This window comes from Plasmodium gaboni, chromosome 7 (genome assembly GCF_001602025.1).
Source record: "Plasmodium gaboni strain SY75 chromosome 7, whole genome shotgun sequence".
In the NCBI taxonomy this organism is placed as follows: domain Eukaryota; phylum Apicomplexa; class Aconoidasida; order Haemosporida; family Plasmodiidae; genus Plasmodium; species Plasmodium gaboni.
In genome coordinates this window covers 950,823-960,648 of record NC_031487.1, presented here as the reverse complement: position 1 = coordinate 960,648, position 9,826 = coordinate 950,823, and the positions used below count along the sequence as shown (strand labels likewise).

The following is a 9,826-nucleotide window of genomic DNA, read 5'->3' as shown; positions in this document are numbered from 1 at the left end:
TTTTTTTTTTTTTTTTTTTTTTTTTTTTTTTTTTTATCTTATTTCTTTTTTTTTTTCCATCATTATATATATTTTTAAAACATATACACATGTAAAATAAATTTTTATGTGTACGTATAAAGTTTGAGTTAAATTTTAACATTCATATGGTCGCTGTTATATATATAAAAAAAAAAAATATATATATGGAGCAAATACAAGTAACATCGACCTATTAAAAGAAAAAAAAAATAAAAGAATACAATAATTATGTATCAACATATTTATGTTTATTTTGTGTAATCCTTAGTATTCAAGAATTGAAGATTTATTTAATTTAAAAAAAAAAAACACGGATCATATTGATAAGAACGATCTAATAAAAATATTAAAATCGTTAGGGTATATAATAAAATATATACATATATATATATATGTGATATATTCATTTATATTCAATCTAACTATGAAGAGTTTACATCTTTATAATATATATTATATTTTTTTGCAGTTTTAATGTGTCCAGTGAAATTTTTGATGATAATAAAAATACTTATAACTTGGACGAACTGAAAGATTTCGTTGATAAGTTTCAAACGAATTATTATGGAAAAGAAAAAATTGAAAATTCCATTAATTTTTTAAACCCTAAAAGTATATATTATAAAATATACATATAATATTTATTTGTATGTTCATTCAATTTAACTTTTATTATATTCTTATAATTTTTTTCGTTTTTTTTTTTTTTTTTCTTATGTCAGAAGATATAATAAAAAAAAACGAATTGAAAATTCTTTTATGTGAAAATGGAAATAAGTTTACAGAGAGTGAATTTAAAAAGTTCTTAATTGACATACCTGTAATGATATATTATTACTCCATATTTATTATAAACATATACCAAAAAAAAAAAAAAAAAAATCAAATTAAATCATATAAAATCAAATTAAATCATATAAAATCAAATCAAATAAATAATTCAATATTATATTCCTGTTGAATATTTTTTTTTTTCTTTTTTTTTTTTTTTTTTTGACCTTCATTTTAGATGGATGTGGATGAGAATATACACCACCATGATTTAATCGAAGCGTAAAATAATAAAATAAAATAAAATATATATATATATATATATATATTTATTTATTTGTATGTATATTTATACATATTGATAAGGTATCAACATCCTTCTATATAATATATTGTATAAATTCTTAAAAAAAAAAAAAAATTTATAGTTTATCTAATTATGTTGATTAAAAATATGGGAAAGAGTAACATAAAAAAAAAAAAAAAAGTAATAAAATATAATCAAAAAAAAAAATAATAAAATAATAATAAAATAAAAAATATAATATACATAATACTTAATTATTTATTTTTTTCTTCTCATTGAGAACTAACATACTTTTGATTATTGTTTAGGATATCAATTAATAAATTAAAAGTATCCTGTATTACCTTTTTATCTTTAACATTCATTAGGTTTGTCAATTTGTCTACACTTTTATTTTCTTTATTGGAATAAAAATAAAATAATTTCAACATATTAGTTGTATCTATATCCATTAAATTATATAACAACTTGACTTTTTCATTATCTATTATATTCATATTTGCATTTAAATAATTGTTAAATAAAGTATCTAATTCTAACATACCTACCTAAAAAATTATAAAAAAAAAAAGAAAACAATAAGAAAAATTTAGTATTAGTTACACATGAGTATTTGTTCTTATTGATAGTTCACAATATGTATCTCTTTCGTTCCTTTTTTTTTTGCTTTTTTTTTATATATATTATTTATTTATTATTTTATTTTTTTTTTTTTTCGGACTAACACTTTTAAATTTACATCTCAACTTTTTCCTTAACATGTTGAAATCCTCAGGGACCATATTTTTAAGAGTAGAAAATTCTCTTAAAAAGGTAAAATATTTCCTCATTTCTTTTTTTTTTTTTTTAATTTAAACAAAAAAACAAATTAAACATATTTTTATATTAGAATTTCATGATTAGTACGAGAGAATCAATAATAAAAGTCATCAGCAAGTGCATATATTCCATAAATTATTATAAATAAAAATATATCAAATATATATATATATATATATATATATATTTTTTTTTTTTTTGACGTCCTTATGAGGTTTAATTTTTTTTTCGTTTTATTTTATATATATATAATAAATAATGTTCATTAAGTTGATATACTAATAGGAATATTTTTATATTGTTACAATTACAAGATTTCATAATTGGAAAAAATGTATTATATATATATATATATATTTATATATAATCCATTTGCTTTGATTTATATTTTTGAATAATGGGTAAGGGAGCCGTTCATCCTAATGGCTCTAACTTTTGTCGTTTTTTAAAATACAATATTGTAGATAAGATGAGGACGCTTGTTAATACAAATTTATATGACACTCCTCGTTGGTTAGAATGGTCTGAGAGAGCTCCCCCTATGGAGATATATAATATAAGTTTGAAAACAAAATATAATAATAATAAATATATGGAATTAGTAAAATTTTTATTAAAAAAATATCCTCATTTAAGATTTCAAGATTGTTATGTGGAAGGTAATAATAATATTAAAGGATATGATTATTTTAGAAATGATCATATAATTACGCAAATGGCTACTCATCAGTTATATTATATGAACAGAGGCTATTCTAGAAAAGAGGCATTAGAAAAAACAGAAAAAATATTTTATGATAGACGTATGGACATAGAGAAACAACAAAAAATAAATATGTGTTTAGCTATTGATGAAAAAGTAAAGCCTATTTATACTAACGGCTATCAGTATTTATATGAAAAAATGGCTGATAATGAAAAGGCACATTTGAGTATTATACTAAAAAAATTAAGAAATATGAAAGAAAAGTTACAAAAAAAGGGTAACAATGAAAATCAGGACCAAAAAAAAGGCACTGTCACATAAAAAATATAAAATATTATGACACACACAAAGATATATATATATATATATATATATATATATTTATATATATATTATCCATTTGAATTACCTTTATGTTGCTATCAATTTTATTTGTTAAATAATTTATTATTATTTTATTTTATTTTTTTTTTTTGTAAAAATATAAAAACACAACAATAATACTATAATATATATTTATATATTTATATATTTTGTAGTCTTATTTTATGTCTTGAATGTCATGTATATATCCTCGTTAAGGTGGTCATATAAGACATTGTTCAATATCTCCTCAGACGTATATTCTGGCAAATTGTCTATGCTCGAACATATGGATGCCCCTACAAACTGACGTAAGTTAGGAGAAATATTAGAAAGAAGAAAATGTACATTATCTTGAAAATTTTGTGGGAATTTTTTTTCATTTCTTAATACTTGAACAAATATTTGAGAAACCTTCGATAAAATACCTTTAATATTACTACAACCACCTACTAATAATATATTTGAAAATATATATGTTTCAAATATATTTATTTTTTGTACTATACTAGAAAATAAGGAATAAATATTTTGATCATATTCTTTTTCAAATAATATTTCACAAGCTTTATATCTAGTATAAGGATCTATAATTATATTATAATTATTATATTTATATAGTACATATTTATTACATGTCATATCATTACTATCCTTTTTTATATAACAATATTTTATTTTTATAATTTCTATATCATCATCTGTCATATTGTCAATAACGTTAATTATTTCTTCTAGAGGATATAAATTTAAATAATACTTAATATTATTATCATCATCATCTATATTAACATCATCTATATTATCATCATCTATATTAACATCATCTATATTAACATCATCTATATTATCATCATCTATATTATCACCATTTTTCTTTCCATTTTCCAAACATAATTTCATACCATCATCGATTGAAATTATATTTTTCCCTTTTTTATATCTTCTTATATATTGCTGCTTTAATAATTTTTTTATTTCTATATTAATATAGAAGCCTCCATTATGTATATAAGTATAATGATGATATAAAGGTACTCCATCCATTATTGGTAATATTCTACAATTAATATAGCCAAGGTCAAGAACTACACACGTTTTATAATTACATAAATATAAAGGAGATATTAAATCGTTAATATATGATATACAGGAATATTCAGGATTTTCTATAAGAGATATACAGAGAGCATATTTTATAATAGTAGGAATAAACATATTTAATACGAGTATAACTTTTTTTGATTTATTATTAGTTTTTATAATAATATTATGAAATATATGAAATATATATTCGTCAAAATATGTTCTCCATAAATATAAGTCTTGATTATATTTATATTCATAATGATATATCTTCATCTTATTATGTCTCTTTTCATTATCACAAAATTTATTTTGTTCATATATATTATTCTTATCACATAACACTTCTTCATTATTATAATCCAAAATATCACTACTTATGTATTTATCAAGACATTCATCCGTTGGATTATCCTTTGTTACTATTTTTATATCTTCTTTGGATTGATCCTTGCTTACATGCAACATATTTTGAGATTTCTTGTTTCCATATTGTTCTTCCCTTTTTCTATTTATATAATCCATCATTTCATTAGCCTTATAGGTGTCTTCAAAAAAATTATGAAATCTTTCATTGTATACAAAAAAATTTGGAGTTAAAAAAATGGATACTGGCTTGTGAAGTCCGCACATGCCTACATATGTGTATTTTCTTCCTACAAAAAATAAAAAAATAAATATATAAATACATATATATTGTAGACAAATAAAAAATATTCTTATGGATCTTAATATATATCAACATTCTATAAGGAATAAAATATATAGAAAAAAAAAAAAAATTCACTTTATACATTTTTATAGTATAAAATAAATACAGACATACATATATAATACATGTACCTATTTGTAAAACATAATATTTGTAATAATTTTCATTATCATTCTTTTGGAACCTATCCATTATATATTATATATTTTAAATTGTTGTTGAAAAAAATAAAAAATTAAAGTGTAACCAATATTGTAAGGGAACTTATTACTTTTCTTTTTTTTTTTTTTCCTATGAACAAAATATGAATATTTATTCTTAACCAAAGAACATGAAAAGTGATAATAAATATAAATGAGAATGTTTCTATTTTTTTTTTTTTTTTTTATGTGTCCTTAAATATATATATTAATTTAATTATATAAGCACAAGAGAGTTATATTGATAGATTGAAATTTACATGATGATTTTAAAATATAAACATACATATATATATATATATATATATATATTTATTTATTTATTTACATTTTTATAATAATAGTATTTGTACCTATGGACAATTAACATTTTTTTTTTCTTCCTATTTTTATTTTAATTCTACTTATTACACACATATTAATCAAAAAATTTTACGAGCATCAAATTTTTTATGAACACCAATATTATTTTTTGTTTACTAATATAATTACCACCCGCAAATATAAATAATAATAAGAAGATATCGATATATATATATATATATATATATATATGCTATTTATAGGGAGAATAAATATTTTTTTTTTTTTTTTTTTTTTTAATATACATTTCTATTTTGAGATATGAATTGATTATCTCTTCATTCAACATAATAAATAACATGTTGTGACATATTTAATCACTTGAAATGATTAAATTTATTTTTTTACTTTTTATTTTTCCTCACTGAACTTTATATAATTATATATGTGTTCTTTAGGAGAGAAAAAAAAAAAAAAAAATATGACCTTAAACATCCATATAATATATATATATATATATATATATATATAATTAAGTGGCTTAAAGTAAAAACTACATTTACATATATATAAAATATATATTACTTTTTTATGTTTTATTTATTTATTTTATTTTTTTTTTTTTTGGATTATTAATTTTGAATTTGTAAGACATTATAAAAGCCATACGTATAAATAATAAGGGATATATTAAGAAATTTATATTTAGAAATGTTTATACTTTTACATATAATATATATATATATAATTTTATTCCTTAGGTATGATATAATATTCCCTTTTTGATTTTTGTTTTTTTTGTTTATTATTTTATAAATATATATATATATATATATATATATATATATTTATTTATGTACATTTAGTTTTATGTTTTTTTTTTTTTTTTTTTTTTTTTTTTTTGAAAGTCCTACTTCCCTTGTTTGAAATACATAAATTAACCTCAAACATATATCAACAAAATGTTTATGTTTCTCAATTTTATTAAAATTTAATATATATATATATATGTATGTGTAATATATATATATATATTTATTTATTTATTTGCCTGTGGTACATATAATATTTACACATATACATACATTTATAAATGTTGAAATATTTATATACTTTTATTTATTTATTTATACATATGTTCCTTGCCGTAAAAAAATGGTATATGCTGTCATATTAAAAGACCAAGTTGATGATAATATTCTTAAAAGAAGAAAACACTCAAATCATAAACATGTGATATATAATACAAGTACGTGTCATCAAAATGATACATGGACATATATACCTCCAAATGATGATATAGAGAAAAGGAATATAATAAAAATTGAGAAAAGAGAAAAATCAGAAAAAAAGAAAAAGGAAAGAAAAAAAGAAACCTCTAACATTGTTGGAACGAACAATAAATATTCCATATTAAATTATTTTGATTTAAAAAAGAAAGATAAAAAAAAAGAAAATAAGAAAGAGGATCTTATCAATAATAATTTACAAAACAAAGAAACGAATATATTTAAAGATAGCTTTTATAATATTCAAAATGATGTTAGTAACTCTAAGGATTCAATAGAAGAATATAATAAAGTGGTATTAAAATATATTAAAATTATAACAAAAGGAATTACAAATGAAAATATTATCAAAGAAAAAATATTGAAATTATTAATTCTATTAAAACATGAAGATATCTATTTGAAGAAATTTTCTAAAAAAATATTTTATCTTGAAATGAAGAGGAAATATGGTAAGGATTATGTGTTAATGAAAAAAAAAGAAGATAGAAAAAATAGAGCATATAATAATATATATATCAAGGAGAAAATATATATAAATAATATATATAATAATATATATAATAATATATATAATAATAATAATAATGATAATTATAATGTTAGGATAACGAAATATTATATTAACAACCATAATAATAATAATAATATATATGAATATAAAGTAACATATTGTAAACAAAATAATTTACTTTTTTTTCAATATTATGATGGTAAACAAAAATCATTTAAAATAAATCAAAATGCTTTCTATTATTTTTTATCAAATGATAATAAATTATTTTATGATATATCACATTATCAGTGCTTGAAAGATAAACATGATATAGAAGAAGAAGAGTATATTCAAAAAGACATAATATATGGACATAATAAAATATGTACAGATATTATGAATGACAATATGGGCAATCCTATATATACACAAATAAATAATAATAATGATATAAAAAATAAATATATATATACCTTAGAAAATGATATTCATCAAGATTATATTAAAGTTAATGTTATTGATATACAAAACAAAACAGACAATATACATTTCATTTTACCTTATAAACCTATTAGAATATTTTATTTAAATAATTTTCTCTTCTTTGTAAATATCATAAACAAATCTAAAAATTTAAAATATTTCAATTATTCTATTTATAATAATAATTATAAGGATCAAATTCGAATAGTTTATGTCTCAGCCATTCATCCCTTGTTTCATAATATTATTGTAGATAAAAATAATCTTTCTTTATTTAAAAAATGTAAATATTTTTATGAAGAAGAAAAATTATTTATATGGACAGATAGGTCTTTGTCAAAAGAAGAGGGAAAAAATAAAAATAAAAATAAAATAAAAATAAAGAACCCTATGAATCAGATACCAAATATGAATATTATACATATTAATACAAATACAAATATTTGTATAGCATATGAAAATACAACAGAAACATATTTATTCTTTCATATTTCTTTGGATATTATAAAATATAATAATCAATATTTAGAAAAATATTTCAAGCAAGAAGAAAATATGAACCATTTTATTACCTTTCATCATTTCTTAAGTATAGAGTCAAATAATTTTATCTATAGAGAAAAAAAAAAAAATCATAAAAATCAAAAATATAAACATCTCGTGTTAAATAAAATTAATTTTAATACGGAGACATGCTCACCTCAAATTATTCTTACCAGTGGGGGTAATAAAAGTATACAAAATAAAATAAAATTATGTGTATATGATAATAATAATAATTTATTATTTCTTATACCTATATATCATAAATATGTAAAGGATAAAATAAAAATTATAAAAAATGTCCTAAATTTTTCAACCATTTCTATGTGTAATAATATCAATGATTTTTATTATTTTCCATATAACCTATCTGTACCTATAAATAATAAAATAAATACAACTCACCTAAAACTCAAAATTAAAAAACTAAACCCTGAACAAACTGTTGTTAATGTCTCAACATCAAATGAGAGACACATATATTTTTCAAACATTTTAAAAAAAAAAATGGAAATATTAAAAAATAAAGAACATATGTATAATCTAGAAGATGTGTCTTCATCAAATGATGAAAAAAAAAAAAAAAAAAAAAAACCATGTGATCCACATTATAATTATATTTTTTCATCTGATAAAGATAATAAAGAGAATAATAATAATAATAATAATAAATATGATACTATTATAAATATTAATCAAATGAATAATTTTATAATAATTCTAAATAAAAATGGTATGTTATATCTATTATGTGATGATATTTATATATCAAGTATTTATTTATATAAAAACACATCACAAATATATAATATGTATGATTCCAGTTTATCAAACCTAACAATAGATACAATAAATTATAAAAATAATTCTCTATCTTTTGAATCATATAGAGTTCATATAAATATCTTACCAAGAAATATATCTTTAAAAATTATGTTAATATTTTTTTACTATTATATATGTAAAAAAATATGTATGCAGTTCTTCACATTATGTATATATGAATGTAGAAATGATAGAATGAAGAATGACACTAATATAAGTGGTAGAGCTAATATATTTCACTTTATAAATATAGATATATATTCATTATGTAATAAAACCCAAAACTTAATAAAACCTAAATGTGAACATACGAAGGATACAAATAGTCAAATATTTATTCATAATAATAATAGTAATAGTAAATGTAGTAATATAAAGAGTATAGATAAACAATGCCATTCGAAGGAACATATTTATAATAATAATAAAAAAAAATACATTTATGATAAAGATACTAATGGCACAAAAAATAAATTCAATCAATCTCTTTTTTTGTCACAAGAAGAAAAGAATTATAATAATAAGGAAGAGGATACATTATTTTTTATGAATCATATAAATTACAATGAAATGATCGATATGAATTTCTTAGATGTTGAAAATATCGAACATATAGAATTTTGTAGATTTATATATCTGTTCCTTTTAATTTGTGTTGATAATTTAAAAATGTATAAAAAAATAGAAAAATATTTATATATTAAAAAGAAAAATATAAATACTCATCATTATGTGGAATATCAACAATCTAAATATAATTGTTTTGATTTTGATAACGATCATAATATTTTATCAGATGAATATTCTTTGTCATCATCAGTTTTTAATACTAGTACAACATGTACTACTGAAAGGTTAATAAGTAAAAAAAAAAAAAAAAAAAAAAAAAAAAAAAAAAAAAA

At 18.7% G+C, this 9,826-nt stretch overlaps 5 protein-coding genes across 6 annotated transcripts in view; 3 read left to right on the top strand and 2 right to left on the bottom strand.

Moving 5' to 3' along the window:
• Positions 1-146: 146 nt before the first annotated feature.
• Positions 147-1,078, top strand: PGSY75_0728500 (hypothetical protein; the record flags this gene model as incomplete). The annotated part of the gene is made up of 5 exons (XM_018785121.1): positions 147-155; positions 290-381; positions 491-633; positions 744-841; positions 1,031-1,078. 5 exons carry the CDS (start codon positions 147-149, stop codon positions 1,076-1,078), a joined length of 390 nt encoding a protein of 129 aa, XP_018642622.1.
• Positions 1,079-1,371: 293 nt separating this feature from the next.
• Positions 1,372-1,929, bottom strand: PGSY75_0728400 (hypothetical protein; the record flags this gene model as incomplete). 2 transcript variants are annotated; one of them, XM_018785120.1, is made up of 2 exons in its annotated part: positions 1,372-1,643; positions 1,821-1,929. In XM_018785120.1, 2 exons carry the CDS (start codon positions 1,927-1,929, stop codon positions 1,372-1,374), a joined length of 381 nt encoding a protein of 126 aa, XP_018642620.1. The 2 variants fall into 2 exon arrangements, with proteins under 2 accessions (XP_018642620.1, XP_018642621.1); XM_018785119.1 differs by having other exon boundaries at positions 1,372-1,647; positions 1,825-1,929.
• Positions 1,930-2,315: 386 nt separating this feature from the next.
• Positions 2,316-2,945, top strand: PGSY75_0728300 (hypothetical protein; the record flags this gene model as incomplete). Its single annotated transcript, XM_018785118.1, has 1 exon — positions 2,316-2,945. The coding sequence occupies one exon, from the start codon at positions 2,316-2,318 to the stop codon at positions 2,943-2,945; it is 630 nt and encodes a 209-aa protein (XP_018642619.1).
• A 225-nt stretch (positions 2,946-3,170) lies between these two features.
• On the bottom strand, positions 3,171-4,977 carry PGSY75_0728200 (putative actin-like protein; the record flags this gene model as incomplete). The annotated part of the gene is made up of 2 exons (XM_018785117.1): positions 3,171-4,729; positions 4,917-4,977. 2 exons carry the CDS (start codon positions 4,975-4,977, stop codon positions 3,171-3,173), a joined length of 1,620 nt encoding a protein of 539 aa, XP_018642618.1.
• Positions 4,978-6,443: 1,466 nt separating this feature from the next.
• The window catches only part of PGSY75_0728100 (putative membrane protein), a gene marked incomplete at both ends in the record, with an annotated part of 16,134 nt that continues 12,751 nt past the window's right edge, over positions 6,444-9,826 (top strand). The window contains one exon of the mRNA XM_018785116.1: positions 6,444-9,826. This exon is cut by the window's right edge and continues 12,751 nt beyond it. Within this exon, the coding sequence (XP_018642617.1) occupies positions 6,444-9,826 (3,383 nt within the window).